Source organism: Zootermopsis nevadensis, unplaced genomic scaffold, assembly GCF_977971745.1.
Source record: "Zootermopsis nevadensis isolate Lab colony 2312 unplaced genomic scaffold, Znev_1.0 Znev_ptg000020l, whole genome shotgun sequence".
In the NCBI taxonomy this organism is placed as follows: Eukaryota; Metazoa; Arthropoda; class Insecta; order Blattodea; family Termopsidae; genus Zootermopsis; species Zootermopsis nevadensis.
In genome coordinates, this window is record NW_028259152.1 from 5,993,635 (window position 1) to 6,013,248 (window position 19,614).

Genomic DNA, 19,614 nt, shown 5'->3' on the forward strand with positions numbered 1-19,614 from the left:
AGCTCGGGTCTAACTATTAGCGAAATTGCTTAGAAAATAAATAACTTGCACCCGCAGGGAAGTGGAATGCACTAAAGGGTACATGGTTGAGAGCAAATTGAATTTCGCTTAAACTAAGGCTTAATCGAAATGTCCATGATTATTATTACTGGAATGATTCTGAAGGGATGAAAGTGCCTGTCGGATTAAATGGAGTTTCGGGGACATCAGTGAGATAATTACTACCCAACACGTAAATCAATCTATAGTCAGGGATACGTTTTTCTTCAAAAGCTGAGTCACCCTGAGAACAAATTTCTGCTCTTAATAAACACAGTTTTTTGATAAAGTGTACATAAAATCTCGCTATAGGACATTGCTTTAAGCCAGTTCAATCTACTTTATACCCCCACACCTATTTATCCATAATTATATGTTGTCCACGTCACTTATCATTTTTTTTAATCTTTTCTAACTCAGTATTATGATGGGCTGTCGAGTTCCATAGTCTGTATAATAAACAAATATAAAATTCAAAGTAAATCTTCATTACCTGTGAATGACGTCTCGTGACTGACTGTTAACTGCTTCCTCCAAAAGAAGCCTCAAAACTTCGTTTCTCTACACACTTAATAATCACATCTGACAACGAGCTATCCGCAGTCTCATCTTGCATTATGGAAATTAGTATAAAATCATATTTTATGAATAAAGACGTGTCAGTGGAAACATATATAACACACAATCCAAGATTAGACGAAAGGAAAGGAAGAAAAATAAAGCGTGAAAATAAAGCGGAAGAGAGAAAGATTGACGCAGAAGGAAGAAAAAATCAAATAAAGACAATAAGATAGTGAAAATTAAAGAAAGAAACGATTAATACCTATTATTAATACCAAGGCCAAAATGTTGGAAATAAAATACAGAGTTATAAGATGCGAGGAAGATTATTTTGCCGTGTGTTCACGTGAAAACATTTTTTATCGTAACTAATCACTTACACGAAAATAATCCTCATGCTTGGCACGTTCCTGGCACTGAAATCAGCCAACTTAATGTAACAAAGCCTTTTTTTGTTGTTACACCGTTTTAATTACTTCCACCTCTTGTGCCTCTGTGTAGCGGTGAAACAGATTTCACGTCCGACCCTCCACATGCACGTTCGTTTAGGCAGGCCTAAACAACATCCACCCTGGCAAGCGCAATGTGCTCTATATACCTACCTCTAGCGTCCAAATAATTTGTTACCGGTGCTCAGCGTGAAGAGAAGAAAAAAGCAGTGGATGAGAATTAAATTCGGATCGTGATTAAGCAATTCTGTGTTTAAACTGGTTCGGAGCGGGCCCATGCATTTGCAAATGGACCGAGAAGTCTGTTTTATGTGAAGCATTGGGGTTAACAGAACTGGTACACAACTAAATAAGTATTAAAGAAGTCGGACTTTCTGTTTTAAACTCCGAGAACGTTAGCGCGAATTGAGAATTTATTACTGCCTTTTATTTAATCAAATAGGCCTATATTCTAAGTAAAGTGTAACAAAAAATTATATAGTATAATTCTGAAGTGTTTCATAATCACGTACTAGTTTTACTTCGCTGCCTGTAATTTAAAAGGACAAATACAATTTGAACTTATAAAACTGACTACACTTCGGAGACTTGCCTTCTCACGTTCTTCAGGTAAAAATGTATCTACAGTGTGGAACCCATTAGGTAAATCTAGTATCAGTGGATACATTGATGAAAACTAGCTTTGTCCAAAGGACATCACATAGGCATTCTATATTGTATCATCCCGTGAGGTCTGAACATTGAGCATAAACAAAGAATATGATTTGACTGAATACGTAACAACCCATTAGTGTTCTCGTTATTGCACAAAGACAACAGTACCGTTACTTGTCAGACCTGGTATGGGTTATTATGGATGTCAATAATGGCAATTATATCGAACAAGCTCAATGTTCCATACTTCACCTGCCTAGGTTCTAATCAACTAAATAACTAATGCATTTCACAGAGCAAGCTACTCCATTAACAGGCAGCTGCTCATCTATTTATTGCTACATACAAACAGATTCGATGATATTGCTGTATAAATTATCCAACAGCCAGATCAAGCGTCAAACTAAGCACAAAGTCTTAGCATTGATCAGACCGATTTTGCGTTACCGATATTATCTTTCCTGTGTTCATACACGCATTTCCCTGTGGTGTCAGAGACGAAACAGTGCGGACGTGGCTATGAGAAACATAAAAGATTAATTCAAGAATAAACAGAATTAGAGGAATAAAAATTAAATTTAAATTTAAATAAAACAAGCGAAATTGAATGTTGTGTCTTCGAGGGTTGACACTAAAACTGTTAACTCAGCCACAGCTCAGAATAATCCTCCTGCATTCATTCATTACATTCTTCACTTTGAAATATACTAAACCTTCGTAAATATAATCTCCGTGTAGAATGTAAAAACATGGCGCCCACCGCGGCTTGCGCTCCGCTAAATACCAGTAGTCCCCTGCCGTCAGTGTGAAGGCTTCTAACGCACGGACAATTACAAATGCGAACGTGTTACCCTGTTCCACAGCTCGGCAAAGCCCTGAAACTGTGGAGCTCCTTATCAGCCCTGATTAATACCTCTACTCACTATCGCACCAGCCAACAAATGACGCACAAAACTCTCTTGCTACTGCACCTTCACCCCACAAAAACAGAGAAAACTTTCCAGTAATATTTCATCCTTTTGTTTGGTTTGGCTGTGCTACAATAAAAATAGCGTCTTAATGGGGAGTCATTTCTCAGCCGTGCAAAAGGCTTGCTACAACCAGCAAACAGATGCCACAATTTCAGGGATCGCGTTCCCTGTTGATCGTATGGGAAATGCATGGTTACCACAAACACAGGCCATCGCCAGTTTGCATTGTCGTCAGCGCTGAACCGAACTACGAGCTGACAGATTATAACACCTACATGTCAGCGGAAAGTTGTGCGTGCCTGAGTATAATAAATATGCTTTCCATGCTGAGTTCTGAGCAATGACAATTTTAAATTAAAATACTTTTGAAAGTTTGTAAATGAAACTTTAAAGTGCATCTACCCACACTCGGAGCATTTTGCACGCGTTTCAGAAAATCGTTCAAGCCTAGGAAGACACATTTTTGTCGAAACCGTAAATAAATTATATTTCTATAGAGTGAACGATCCATCAGACTTGGAAGGTTTAGTTAATATCGTAAGAAATTATATTATTAGGCTAAAGAGATAAACAGCGGAATCTAGAGGTTAAACACCTCCAACAGCAATCACCGCCCTTGGATATAATCATAAGTCATTGTCATCCACTTCCCATCCATACAACCCATTTCCGTAAGGTATATATTAATGTTATCATTTACTCTTCTTCTTGATCTTTCAATGACCGATTTCCAAGAAGTTTTCGAACCAGAATTTTACAAATTTTTTTGCGTTTCTCAAAAGTTGGTTAAAAAATGAGAAATTATGCTTAACCAAACATGAAATAATGACAAAGCAAGCATATTAAAAAGTTTCTTTGGACTGGCATATGCGACTATAGTGAATACAAATTACGGGCTACAAATACAGCAGTATACTAGAGGAGTGTAAATATTTGGTACTGACAGTGTTCTTAAATAAACACAATGCATGTAACTGGTTTATCAGTTCAAATAGAACTATGCAAAGTCTCACTTTGGATCTAACGTCTCCGTTAAGAACAGTGCGTGACGTTGCATATAATGCTAACCTACCAGGAACCTTATTCCTCCGGTCCTACAGATTAACGTTCGCGAGACCTTGGGGACTGGGTTTCAAATCTTTGTCAAAGTACGCATTTGTGTCGGATCTTTCTGTTATCCTGCGATGCTGTACACCATTATCTAAAGGCATTGCACCTGTCAAAAAAATTCAAAGTCGAAACAATCGAGTGAAAGATACAAGGCAGTTATTAGTGGCAGGTAACGTAGCAGTGGGAATTTGCCTAATAAAGTGATACTCAGTCTTTCACGCACAGCGGGCCGCCTTCCCAAAATTTCTGCACTTATTCTGATTAAATAAAGCACAGGCCAACTAAAATAAAGACTGAAGAAAGAGTTTTTTCGTAAGTTTTTACTCCAATGTGAAAGCAATAAATGTGAACAAAAGAACTTAAAACTTGCATTAGTACAGCAAGAACAAAATACAAAAGTAAAATCCTCCCTACTCGCGGGCCCTTTAGGCAAAATTTGCGGACTCCCAGTTCAGAAACTCTGACCTCATGGGTTAATATCTAGTTCTTAAAATATGCCTGTGGTGTTAAATAAAACAAATTGTTTCAAATACGCAGTGACATTAGGCGTTGACATCTGTCGCAAATACTCTTACAAGAAAGCTGTAAAACTCACCCTCACAGGAAGGCACGGGACCCGACCACTGTGCGTCCACTTCGCACTCGACCCCAGGGGGAGCCGTGAGTCGGTACCCCCAGGCACAGCGAAACACAGCCCGCCCGCCGTAGCTCGCATTGTGTTCCACCAGCGTGAGATGCGGGTCCTCTACCTCCAGGTTCGGACAAATTATGGGCATGCAGCGAGGCACTGGAGCCGACCACCGTCCTGACACACAGAGCAAAAATAAACAAGCATATTCAGTTTTCCACAAAACATTTAATTCATGACATTAGTTACCGCTTGCAGTGTAGAGTTCTGGGTCAGGATGAAGTTTTGCAATATGTAACGAAGTAGATGTAATTGCTTCGAAAATGTGGCAAATGTTAAAGTTTATGATGCTAGCAACAAATCAAAATACATTCATGAGAATAATTGAATCATAATAACCAGTATTAAATATTTAAAATTTGAAACAATTATGCACTAGAAAAATGCTACATAGGGACCTCAAGAAATTGCGCGGAAATGCTGCTCGATGTTAGAAAAACGTTGCGAACGAACTTCGATTCGGTACATTTTCACTGACTGAATGGCAAAGCCTCTTTCTTAGCTTCGCTTTAAGGAGCTCAGGCCATAGTGACGGCAATGTAACCATCGCCGAACTACGTAGTATACAACAGAGTTAGAGTTAGTTATTCAGGAGCTGAGAAAGCCGAGTTTGAGGACTTGCTTTCACACGTCAGATGCAAGGTTTAGTTCACTAAACGATCTTTCCAGGCTTTCTGAAACTGGATGGAAAGTTTGAATACCTGCCCGTTCTTCGGACACTAGCAACGTAAGACCCAGAGGATAATAGAACAAGTTCTGTGTGAAAGTTTATTACTTTGATGCCTGCTGCGATTCCTTCGTAAGCATATAAACATACAAACAGAAAACTGCAAATATTCCTAAAATAGAAACAATATTCGTTATGTTAATAGCATGTAGCGACAAGTATCTTCGTTTAATATCGAGAAAAATTAACGTATTTCCAAAAATTAATGTAATTCTGAATGTTAATGGAACTACGGAATGTAAGTCGAACATTTTGGAAGCGTTATACAGCAGTTTCAAAATTCAACACACAATGAGTGCAGCTTATACAAAACGTTATCGTGGTTTCACACCTACGCTAATTGGATGAATAAGGCTACATGTTACAAATGAAGGTACGCCTGGGTGTTCATAAACTTTCCAGGACAACATGCAAGGGTGGGACATATGAGCGTGAAGGGGAGGTTCTAAATCAGGGTTTGACGCTATACAACAAAATATAATAAACCTGATGTGTAAGAGAATTGAAGTTAGAATCCAGCAAAGAGAGATCTGCCAACTGTCACGCACAGTACTCATTATTAATTCATCATCATTGGCACTTCAGCCAACCGTGAGCCTTGGCCTTTTGGTTTTGTCAGCTTCCATTAATTCTTGTTTTAATTATTTGGTTGGACTCCTTGGACCGTTGGGGGGGGGGGGGGGAATGGGGGGTGAGCTTTGTCGCATGGGCTCTTTCTATACAGGAAAGCACAACACTGAAATAATGGGACATACATTCATGTCTCGAGTAGAATTTAAACCCTCAATTCCAGTGTTTGGAAAGTAAAGACCCACGCACACATTAGTAATTACGAATACAAAATGTAAGATAAATCAGTAAGTTGAGGAAAATGTAAATAATGCATAAAGATGAAGATGGCTATCTTCTAGGTTGTTACACCATGTAGTCTGCGTTCATCACCAGGGCGATCGCCTTGTTAATGCATGCACTAAGCACCTCTGAAACGTCGGTAAACTTGAACGGACTGCACGATTCAACAACCCAGAAGAAGGCCGTCTTCACAGACAACGGCATGAGAATCTGCAAACTCACATTGCAACAATTTATATTCATACCAAGATTCTAATGCCTGCAACTATTTTAAAGAATGCGATGCATTTCCTTTGGGGGAGGGGGATAATATATTGTGCTTGCACAATACTGGCAATAATCCGATATGATGGCAGGCTGGCTGATACGAAGGATCATAAATTGAAACCTGAATCAATATGGGAAGTCTATCGTATCGGCAAAGAAGATTTGGAACCAGCAGACTAACATACATCTTAACTCTACAGAGCAGAGCTCTTCCTAAGAAGAAAATAATCGCTGAGACCGATAAGAAGTTCCCATATTTCTGACTATTAATGCTGGTGATGGAGGCAGTAAGCACCTCTGAAACGTCGGTAAACTTATACCAGACTACACGGTACAACAACCCAGAAGACGACCATCTTCGTACTCACTGCCGTGAGAACCTTAAATCTGACTTTATAATTAACAATGCGTTCTATTCAACAACGCTGACAGTTGCTCAGATGAATGATAGTGCTATAAGAACAGGAACGGATATGACAGGAAGCGATCCCGATGTTTAGTGAGGCCTTTGTATGGTTTCATAGGATTAAAATCTTCACGTTTTGGGGTATCCTGGCCCTCCAGACAGTACTCCAGTTGTAAGGCCACCTGGGACTGGTCATTATGTATTAAATATATTCGCAACTGCCGTTCGTAACCGAAGACCATGTCCATCCCCAACATGAGGACTCGTGATGCTGTGATAAGGGACTGGATGAGCTCACCGACATCTTAATGACACTTGTTTTCAGTTAAAGTACAGACAGCTGGTCTGCATCTCGTTGCCAATGGCTAATCAAAGACAACTCTAGGCGACGTTTACAACACTCTCTGAAAATAAAATTCGCTGGCATAAATTTATTTTCTTACTTGCTGAAAATAAACTTCAATTTGTAATAAGAAATTTCTCTTACAAACTGACAGCAGCGAAAGGTTTCCATTTTTATTTAAAAATGCACATCTTAATTTGGGCGTGATTTAAAGATGAAAAATTGTAGCTATGACCAGGGTCATTCCATAATTGAGTTTTATATCTCATCATCATAAAATAAACAAAAGCAAGCAATTAAATATGTAACATAGGTAACATTCTGTACCTCTACACAACCAAAAGTATATGCAGTTTGTCGATGTAACAGAATATTGATTCGGTAAGAGCAGTTAACTGTGTAAACACATACATATTTATACTGTTGAATTAAATATAACATCCATGCGACATACAGCGGAATCAATTTCATTATATTGAAACCCCTGCAGGTGTTACGAAACAAACCGAGAGAACTTTTAGTTTAAGTAAACCGTTGAAAGGAATTTTAAATCCGTTAAAAGTTTTATATATATCACATCTACCTTAATTTTCTACATAAACTGTAACGATGCAAAGGTTTCTTGAGTCCATCAGAATAAAGTGTTTTCGTTTTGGCATTATCCAATTGTTGCATCTCGTCTATCCATACTTTATACGCACTCCAGACAAAGTTTTGTCAATGCTGATTCTTCTGTTTTCCAAGATACTTTCATAGATTTGATCTTCAAGTTCAACAAGTGCGTTGAGGTTAGTGCATTCTATTGCCCCACACACACTCGCACGCACACACGGCATCATCAATAACAATATTTGTATCCCCTGCTCTGAAAATTTGTAGATCCTTCGGCTCATGCACCTACCACTGAACCCTGATTATTCCGTGAACTTCACTAGCATTGTTAACTACAGTCTTTTGGGTTACGACGCCAAGTAGTCTTGTACGTGGTTACCAATGTTCCTGCCATTCAATGGTAATCAGTTGCAAGTCTCAACCCAGAAGATGCCAATCTTCATCTTCACCATCCTGCAAACCTCAAATCTTCGATATTTTATTTGTCATTTATTTGACTAAAATCAGATCTCAGATCTTTACAGTTCCTTGGTTTTTTCAGTCAATGGAGCAACAATTCTAAACGTGTCACAGTACAGTCACTAACAAAAATGCACTAAAAACAAGGTAGATTCAACAGGAAAAAGTTCATATCGTTTTTACTGCCATATGTTCACTTCTGAGAAAAAACTAAACTTGGGCAAACTTTTTACTTTCTCTAGCACAATTGTTTCAAATGTTATATAGCATAATTTACATTAAATTTTCGTGCAAGAACGTTACCCAGGAAGAACTGCTGTTTTGTGCCTGTGATATGGGAACAGCAGGAGGTGGGCTGGTGACAGGGGTCGCTTGTCCCATTGAAATATAGCTAGCTGAGGACGAGTAAATTTTTGTCCCATCAAAGAGATTTAGTAGGCGTATATTAAACATATTAATCACTTGTAGTACTGCGGACGTACTCCACTGTAATATTATATGGAGTATACCAAGTTAGCTGAAGAGTAACTAGCAGATGTCTCTGCCACGATCAAATGGACCACACTGATTACGAGATCATACGCCATCAGAGCTACGAAGTGTAACAGTAAGTTTCTACAGAATATTCTGATGGCAGCAATTTGCCTTTGCTGCAGTAAAAGGATTAGATTATATTATCCATCGGAGGGACGACTATGCACCTATACTACTGATCTATAGTATTGTTACGTAGAGTTACAGTGTACTTCGATCAAGAGAACTTTTTATGTTTAACCAGCCGTGGGTACGCCGTTATGAGACAAAGCTCAATACTTTCAGGTCTACCCTTTCTCTACGTACGGTAAAGTGCAGATGTACGATGTATTGTGGACGTTTCAGAGTTTCTGTCTCCATATTCAACGCGAAGTGGCTATGTAAAGTTCCCCGCCGGTACTTACAGTCCAAGTCCCGGAGCTGATAAATTTGCCCATTTTTCACTCGTCGAGTGATGAAGAATGTAATAATTTAACACAGTTTTAAGAACACAATTTTACAACACATGTAAAAAGATCTTCAAGAAAATTCTACTTTAGCGTTATATTCTACGGTTAGATTATGAAAAAACAAAAACATTAAGATCATCACATTTCTTCTTCATTTATATGTATGGAAGATCACCTTGCGATCCCTTTTTACATAAACCATGATCCTATTTTGTGTCTAACTCGTAATGAACGTGTCTCAAAGAGCCCTATGTAAAAATGGTTCCGCTGCCCTGGTATAATCTTCTTGAAGATTCAAATGTTATAAGCCCTGACTCTCTCATTGGGTTGTTGAGAAAAATTCTCATGAATTTTGATTAAGTAAACTTTTAAAATGTAATTAAGTATTACCGTGCTTATTTTTGTGTGTTCCCGTCATCATATATTCCAGTCATATAAAACTGCGATATTAAAATACACAACAGCGTTTTAAGAAATATCGCAAAGGATCATGGGTTCTCGCCCTAAGGGCGAAAAATAGATTGAATGTGATAAAAACGACAAGGATAATATTTGCTTCTGATAGAAAAGAAGTAACAGGAGAATACAGAACACTAAACAATGAGGAAATTCATAATTTCTCTAGACAGAACAAGCAGGATGAAGTGAGCGGTCATGTAGCATGCATGGAATTCATGATAAATGCATAACATATTTTGGTCGTAAAACATGAACCAGTAAAATTGAAGATATTTCAGATTCTCACGGCGACTACTTCGAAGATGATTTACGATGATGGATGATGTACGCAGTAAGCACCTCTAAACCATCAGTAATTTTCACCAGATTACACGGCTCAACATCTCAGAAGACAGCCATCTTCAATAAAATGGATCATGAAGACAGGGAATGGACTATCTTTAAATTACCATCCTGGAGTAACCGAAGAAAGCCACAAAAGCTGCAGACGGTCTCTAATCCGATATTCGAACTCTGAACTTTTCGAATAAGTGTTATCCGCGGAAGAGGATGAGAGAGTAGAGGGGTAGACTTGATAAATACAAAGTGATGACAATCGAATAAGTGATCCTAGAGTTCGCTCGACCTAAGACCGTACATGTAAACCGAGTGACCAGTGACTGGGGAAGACACAGATATAAGAATTCAGAACAGCCTATGCTCGTATGCAGGACAGAGTTTAGAAATGATACGCCCGTATTCGTGAGTTGTAACAGTATTAAAATTGATAAACGCCCAAGAAGCATAGTTTCCATTTTAAATGCACAGCAACTTCGAAGTCAGGACACATACAGAAAATAAATAAAATGATAAATGACCTCCTATGCCAACATTTAAGAGGTGCCATTATTAGTTGCATAACGCTATGTTCTTTCCATGGCGAAATCAAATATTGAAGCATCTGAAGTAAAATAATTCATAACTTCTCCCTAGAACTTGCTGAGGCCTGGAGGACTCCTACGACATCAAATGCTAGGAGGAACTTAAAGATAAACCACGTTTCGGAAGCTGGGTCTTCTCCCGTCTTACAGCCAAAGAGATATTCACTCTTGGATTTTACATGCGGCGATTAGTTAACTTCGTTTTGTTCTTTTTGAGGCCCTCCGATTAAATTTCCAATAAAATGGATAGTCGTCTGCCCTAAATTATCGCTGTCAGCCAGACTGCTCAAGATTTTCTAGGGCATTTACCGACGATAGAGTGCATAAACGTTGATTCGTCAAAGAAGTCTGTATTTTCAGGGGAACGAAATATGTCAAGGTACGATAACATTCGCGGTATTGCCATCTGCAACTATCTATTGGTGCACTTTTTGCACCAAAATGAAGACACAAATGGCATTTAAGATGATCTTCTGTACTCTGAATACTCCTATGCCAATGGTCAGTAGATGGCATTTCCACTTTTGTTCTATACAATTCAAATGCAATTAATTCTCTTTACTGGTAAACACCGTAGCCACAACTCAAAGGAAGACATTCAAACACAACGAAAATCATCGAAAATAATTTTCAATTTTTGAGGTTAAATAAATAACCACACAAGCTAGTTAAATTAAATTTGATTTAATTCTAAGTTAAATTCTTCCAACTGAAATATGAACTTTTAATAGAACATTGCAAACACTGGGCTCTAACAGACCCATAATGCGTCTGTGTAAATATGGAGATCAAATATTCTGTGCAGATTATTGAAAACTGATTAAAACATGTTTCACGTCATAATGTTTTTAACAGTTACGAGAATTTTTGTTCGAAGCGGATAAAATGAACGTAAGCCCTAATAGTTTATTGTGAATGATACATTAACTGTAACATCCAAAACATTTCCAAATGTATTTTATTGACTGGAAATCATTTTACGACGAAGTGTAACTGAACAACATGCCTATCACAGAGCGAGTGTTTAGTGCTGTGCTAGTAGAACACGCACACCAGCACTTCATAAAACCATTTACGATCGGCTGCATAATTGCAAGTAATGTTGAATTCATTTTATGCAAACTCATATGCAAAACTATATATATCGCCAACGTCCGTCCGTAAGAAGGTGTGATCAGCATACGCACATTTTTATACACGCAGCCATAAAACATGTTCTTCTTGCAGGAATTGTGAAAGAGGTCAGCCTAAGATGTTGTCAAAGAGAGCAATCCACAGCTTCAAGGCGCTTGAAGATGTAATAGCCTGTATTTTTCTCGATTGTGAGGTATTCAAGTACAAAGCGACTCCAAAAGTTTCGGTGGAACGTGTAGACTCCATGTTCAGGTTCACGTTAAATACTGGACAGACTCACAACATTAACTCTGAAGTTAGATTGATTATTATATTTTATGCTGTACAGTCTTTTGACTATGTACTAACGTTACGGAGGATCGTGCGGCCTCGATTTTCAAGGTTGAAGAGAAAAAAGGGTAAGAAAAGCTATAGTTCATGAAAGTATAAGGTTAGGAAGAGCATCAGACCAGAAAGATTTGCTATGTCAAGACCAAATATTAGAATTATAAGATAAAAGAACGTGAGTGAGATGGGCAAATTGGAGGATGTGGCCTGGGTTCATATGGTTGAGGATGCGAACCGATGGTAAGCTCTTGTAAACGGCAGTAAAACTTCTAAGTAGCCAACTAACTCCATGGAGAAGTGTCCTTAAGAAACTAATAATACGCTCAACTGCCCAAGAGCACATACTCTTAGCTTCTCAAGAAGGACACCGAGGAAGAAGAATTCATGTGCCTCAGAAAAAGGGCTGTTGGTGTATTCTTGTGAACATGGTAACAAATCTCCTGTAATATAAACGTCCCAAGAAAGATTCTGCTACATGGAATTAATTACTTATTCAGCAGTTCGCTAGTTAATTATATTTCCCAATAGAAAACGAGAAAATAAGGGATTCCTGTTTAAGTTACTTTCCAGTATGCAGTTTTGATTCGATACTCGACATCCCTGTTTAAACTCTGTTGAATTCCTAAAGTTTTATTAACCATCTATGGCCGTACCATTCGATTCTACAGAAATCACGTAAATGAAAAATCATCGTCACTTAGCCTATGACTAACACAAGAACTAATGTCTAATCCAGGTTGGGCCAACCCAGATGATCTTTCGGGCCACTTTGGAAATGCATCATAACTCCGCGGGCCACATATAAAATTATATATCCCCATATTAGATTTAGATACACTATAGACATTTTTTTGGAGTGAAAAATTGAAACATAATGAGTTATTATTATTGTGTTTACTATTATTCTTACATGTAAACATAGATAATATAATAATAATGATACTAAGCGTACATTGTAAAGAAATATATAGCACTAAAAATTAAATATAAATATATTTTGTATAAGTGTGATGAATCTCGCGGGCCGGAAAAATGTTCAAGGCGGGCCACATGCGGCCCGCGGGCCGCGGGTTGGCAACCCCTGGTCTAATCCATCACGACGTAAGCACATGCGCCTACAGTAAATTCCTTTCAGCTTTCTCCTTCTTAATTCCAGAGGAGTAATGCTTCTGATAACACGTATTAGGCCCTCTGATTTCTTCCGACTCACAATTGCTTATGAAGTTCTCTTGGTTTGCTGGGATTTAACGTCGTGTGGACTTGTAGGCAGTGTACCATCTTCAGGATAGAAGATTGAGGCAGTATACTTCTGCGGAATGCAGATACCCACAGTCCACACGACGCCACTTACTATAAACAGCATAAAACTAGTTGAACAGGATGTCAGCCCACGGCTAGGCCTATAAAGCCCCGAGACAACACAGGAAATATAACTCCAATAACGCAAGAGGAATTCAAACCCTCGGTTCCACTGTGTGTAGGCGATCACTCGGAATGGCAGGGACATTTGCATTCGAATATACGAGTATATCTCGGGTGAAAACTGAATCTGCCACCGCACAGTGTATACACAGACTGACGCATGGCCCGCACTTCAAAATGTGTTCAGTCTTCCCGAAATATGCATAAGCGTGGTCATATAATCGTCTGACAGAAAGCTACACAAATCACGCTGTCAGCTCTTGTGGTTTGCTATAAATCTGCTCTCACTGCACCGCTGTTACGTCGATGTTCTGGAGCTGGAACAACCATCATCAACTGATGCCATACGATTATGTTGATACACGCAGGCACAATACGACTGAATGCAATAATGGCTTTATTTTCGCTATTCCATTCCCAGTTTACTACAGCGAGGTCTACTGCAGATTCTAGAGTCCTGATTTACCAGCGGCGTTACAAGCAGTACTTCACTGATAATTTATTCGTGATGAAATGTGCTACTTTTTCTGATTCAGTCACTAATATGTACATGTAACGTGTACAAGAAGAATATTAGACATGCCACCTGTCCTTCCTGCCCACACACGTCTGTATGAGTAGATTATGTAGGCAAATGTCACCCATCGTGTGTAGAAATTCTACAAAAGATCAAATGATTCATCATTATGGTCCCCAATGCCGGTAATCTTATCGCAGCTACTGTAATCGATTAAGGGGTTTAAACCGGAGTATCTGTTACATAACTTCAGCAAAGGAAAGTTTGTTTCGTGAACATACGAATTCGTCCTTTAATTTCATTTAACATTTCGTACAAGTACGACACACCTTTATCTCATACAAGACATTGTAACAACTACTTTCCGAAACAGTTCAACGAACCACCTCCAACATCAGAGCTGAGGTTTGTGTGAACAGCTACTTTATACACAGACAGAAGATGGATGGGAAGAGATCGGCCAATCAGAACCACGGAATTAGGGCGGGGCGACAGAATCCTGTACGAGAGCAGGAGTGATATTAACAAAAATACGTATATTTTACTTTGACCACAACCCTGTTTCCGCATTTATCACACACCTCAAAGATAACAAATGAACACAAGTGTAAATAATCTGAGTATGTGTATAAAAGGGTACATATGTGTTACACGTGAAGGGCAATCACTGGTCGATGTCCGCAGAAGAAAAAGTTGTCAGTGGAACCACGGTTCCGGAGAATTTGACGTAAATACGTCATACATGCTTTACAATTGAGTAAAGTTTGATTAAGACATTGCCTATTTAACTTGAATTAGTTACGCTTAAGATGGGTCTGTGGTAGATGAATGTAATGTAAAGTAATGTAATGTAAGGTAATGTAAGGTAATGTAAGGTAATGTAAAGTAATGTAAGGCAAGGTAAGTATGTAGGTAATCATTGTTGTTTATTTGTTGATAAACAGATTTCGTTTCCTAGGTAACATAATAATGAAGTTACACTTTTTCGTTTCCCTTTTTCGTAACACATTTTCGTTACACATTTTTACCGAATGACACTGACCCTAAAATATAGACGTATTTACGTCAAAAAAATAGCAGTCTAATATGGTATGTAAGAATGTTTACGTACAGTTTACAGAAATTTATAATAAATCCAAATGCACTGGTATTCAAATGTAAATAAGTAGAATTATGAATAATTCATCAATACGAGCGATTCGGTGAGGAACATCACATCTAAATGATTTTCACAAGAACGTATTCATCCTAATCTTTGAAAAGTGCTGAAAATTCAATGAGTAAAAACATAAATTAAATGGTACTTGGCCCGTTATTGCTCAAACTATCTCAAGTAAAAGAAATAAATGTGGGATATTAAATTTAAATTATAACTGAAGAAATTTTGTAAGCGGTGTTGGAAATTCGGAGTGACTTTGGAATGTATTTCGATTCCTTTATTTAAAATGTAAAAATCGCCCCACCTGACAGGTGTTTACTGAAAGCTGTTTCTCAGCTTAAAGACTTATCATCAGGATTTTAAGCAGGAGGCAGGAACGCAAGATTTTCTGAACTGAAAGGCAGCACGCGCTCCCAGAACACGCAATTTCTTCGGGAATCTAATTTCCATTTGTTACTATCGTTTCCAAATATTAGAACTCTATTAGATTTTTAAATATTTGTTGTCTTTAAATTACGATGACGACATACGTATGGCCATATATTTTACTCAACTTTCTCTGCAGTTATTCATAAACCATATCCTTAGCAGCGTATTAGACTGTGTTTTCACTCTATGGCATACAAGCCCCTCTAAATAGCACCATCAGCATCTTCCTGCCTCATCTGACACTTTAACACCTACGTAGATTAAATATAAATCGATTATAATTCCTTTCGAATTTCCTTATATCACATTCCACGTTCTGGAACACAGCATAAGGAAAGTCTAAAATGAAAAGTATATTACTGACAAATGCTTCCTTACATTCCATACTAGAAACTCGTGCACCGGCCTATAAATTTTAATTAACCTGACAGTTTAAGGTAATTACGAACAATAAGTACTATAAAATTATTAATAAACTGATATTTATAAGCTTGCTTGTGTCGTACTTTGTTTCCTTTTCGTTTGCTTCTTGGTATCATTTTATTCGCTCAAGCTACGTAACTCGTTGGATTTTCAATTATATTATAACGCTGAAGAAAGTGTTTGGAAGAATGCAGTCCGTTTAAGACACTTCCCCAAAAATAATGGGAGAAACTGAGGAAAGTCAGGTTCAATTACAGAATCGGAGACAGAGCAAGAGTCCCCTATAGTACTTCGCGACATTCAATACCAGATTTTCAGTACAGTACTCTTGAACAGTTACAAAGTTCTCCGTTCTGCGTTTTGATTACTTATAATTGAAACTGCAGACACAAGGGAATCAGACAAGCTATAAAATATGCTTAACCTGCTATATGACAAATATGAAATTTAATTTGAAACCTAACTGAATTAACAAAGTTTTGAACATCAGTGTATACGGAATGTTCGTTTGCAGATAAAATCGATATCAGCAATGAGCATATACATTATACAACACACTAAAATTTATACTGCTACGCTATCTATCATGTCAGAGTACCTGCATCGCTAATATGATATGGAATTGTCACTGATGGTCCACATGATTTACGCAGATGGCTTAGTGCGATCTGCGACATTTTAGGCGCTCTGGTGCTGGACAGAAGACGTTAATGAGTTTAGAGGGCTCTTCTGAAGGTAACAGAAGCAATTAAAAAAATAAAATACATTTGTTATTTGGTTAATGAGTTATTTGACAATTGTTGAAAACAAATTAAGCCTTTAACAACAGACACAGTTATACCGGTGTTCTAAGACATGGAACTTAATTCCCCGTTGTTTTTGTTGGTACAATTATTAGTGTCATATTTTCTCGCCTGTGTCTATTATTTCACATTTTAATAACTAAAAATATGATTAAGGGCTGATTAGAATTATTACCTTCGTATTTCTCATTTAAGTTCGCGGAATTCTTGAACGTTAGTTCTTCATATTAGTTCAGTTATTTAATAGCACTAACTGAACTTCTAAGTACCTAAGAGATAAATCAATAAAGATCTTATGAGCTGTTCCTTCTATCGGTGCTAGGGGGGTGGTCACATTATGAAGGACATTTTATGGACAGGAGAATAAGGAAGATTCACTTACAGGGCAATTGAGTCGCTGCACTTCGTAAGACGGGATGAATGCGCAAAGGGCTTATATGGAACCCACAAGGTCATGAAAAGGGATTTCAACACACTACCCATTAGTATGCCAATGTCGTTCTTAAGTAATTAAGGGGCAGCTTTACTGCAGCAGAGAATACAGCACGACTCATTTTGCTGTACAATAAGGGTGCTGAGTAAATGTTTATGGTAACAGCTCTCTTAAAAGATTCTGCTACACTCTGCCAAAGCTTCTTTATAGTTAATCAATATTACATTGAAGATGACTGTCTTCTGGGTTGCTGTTAAGTTGCCCCCGATAATGGAGGCATCAAGCACCTCTGAAATGACAGAACATTTGTACCAGAAGAGAGCCATCTTTACAGTCGCCGCCGTAAACCCCTAATCCCATAAATATTACATTATTCTCAATCACATTACACTTCTTCCATTTAAAGTCGTAATGCAAGCGTCGAACGCACGTCAAATAGATACTAAATGTACTTAATCTTTCTTTAATTATTTGTGGGTTTCTTAAGGACGCTCTCAGTATCTCCGACAACATAGCATCGAACGACAGAACAATAAATAAATAATGAATTGGAAAGCACATGGAAGGAAATATTCGTGTCCTATTTTAAGGCACTTTCCCAGAATTTGCCAGGAGGGACTGAGAAAAGAACACCAACAAATTTCAGCAAAGGATCGCCGGTCTATTGGCCAAGATTCAAACCCGGGAACTGCCGAACAAGGAGCAGGAGTGGTAATCACTCTGGTACGCTCCGTAATTTATGAAATTATTACAAAGAAATATTTCTTAATATATGTATACTGCAGCATTCTTCTTATGTGCAACACCGTAATTATGTCCTAAACTAACTCCGCGGAGCACTGTAATACTTGAGAATCTGATAGTTATTCAGCTAGCCACGAAATTCTCCGTCCTTTATGGAACCCGAACGTCGCATGAAACCGCCACCACCCGTCCCTAGCCTAAGCCATATGAATCCAATTTAATATTATCCTTTCATATAAGCCTAGTTCTTAAAAGTGTTTTTTTCTTTTCAGGCTTCCCAACCAGAATTTTGTAGGCGCTCCTCATGTACCCATGCATGTTACATACACCGCTTATACCTAACAAGACCATTATGTAAGTTATTCACAGTATACAATTATTAAATTTTAATTTTGTAAATTGCGTTATAAATTATATTTTTGGAAGTTACAATTAGCAGAGAATTTCTTTTCTTTATGTTTCCGTAAAATGAGTTCAAAATCTGCACTTGTAAGACGTTTCAGTACAAAGAGGGTGGGTTATAAAGATTGTTTAATCAACTTCATTTTACAAATCATAGCTTTATAATTTAGTGGCACATAAAAGGAACTTCTTATATAAAATATCTGTCACAGCCAGGCTCTTCATTATAAATCCTGCTATAGCGCCAAAGTCATTAGCAAGACTCCACTACTATTCTATGTTCAGAAAAAGTCTAGCAAGGACAGTATTGTGTAAAAGTATTTACCTCTTTAGCAATACACAAAATTACATTTTACCTTCATGCAAAATAGTGTGATGGAGAAACTTATTCTTAGCAAGAAGTAGCATCTTACTAATTTTATTTAACGGACAGTTGGGCTTCTTATTTCGTATGGACAACAGAAACACGTATTAATAATGTAACTATTATTAAAGCACAAAATCGCGCTGGTAATATAAAAATGTTCCGGAACTGCACAACTAATTACAGATTAATGAAATATGTTTTTAATATATCACGTTACAAAAGTTTAAATCTAACACCAATATTTAAGTTTGCTTACGTCGGTAAGTTAGGTTTACATACGAAATGCGTATCTTGAATTTACCAATTTAGTTAACGACTGTTAAAAACAAATCAAGAATTTAACAACAAATACAATCTAATATGATTAGATAGTGCAAACTAGCTATAAGAAAATTTGATGACAAAATTAAAACCGAGATGCATTAATGCATTGAATTAATAATAATTATGATGATGATAGCAGCAGCCAATCCTAGTACCTGGATGGTCAACGTAATAACTGATGGTCTTGAACCGCTCGACCGCTCGAGCCTTTCGGAGCGCGGATAAATGTCGGATTATTTGTGTGTTGTGTCGGAAGCCCTACGACAGACCAACCATCCTACCAGACGTCTATATGAGGGTAGTTATTTCTTAATTAACTTTGCGTCGAAAAAGGTCACAGGAACGAAAGGAAAAAAGAAAACGAAATCAAAGCAGTTCACACTATACCATACGTCACACAGGTTTACCATAAAATACGTCATATTTAAATACATATTGAATTCAATAAGGCAGAATAAGACGACAGTGATATATAAGTTACTTGTTTTATTTTGGATGCATTAGTTCGAAACATAAGACGAAGAAGAATATTGTAATATTAGGTGATAATCACTTAATGAAGTCGTGTTTTCTGCTATATTACAAGTTATTAACCTTTGTAAATAGACATAATTGTTGAATATGTGGTTC

The 19,614-nt window shown here is 37.7% G+C and overlaps 1 protein-coding gene across 7 annotated transcripts in view; it reads right to left on the minus strand.

Annotated features, from left to right (window-relative positions):
- The window catches only part of hig (locomotion-related protein hikaru genki), a 147,973-nt gene that overhangs the window by 10,707 nt on the left and 117,652 nt on the right, over positions 1-19,614 (minus strand). For all 7 annotated transcript variants that reach the window (XR_015536002.1, XM_022059580.2, XM_022059576.2 and 4 more), the window contains one exon: positions 4,380-4,589. Coding sequence is in view for 6 of the 7 variants with exons in the window: in XM_022059580.2 (XP_021915272.1) it covers positions 4,380-4,589 (210 nt within the window). In the remaining variant the exon portion in view is untranslated. The remainder of the gene's footprint in view (positions 1-4,379; positions 4,590-19,614) is intronic.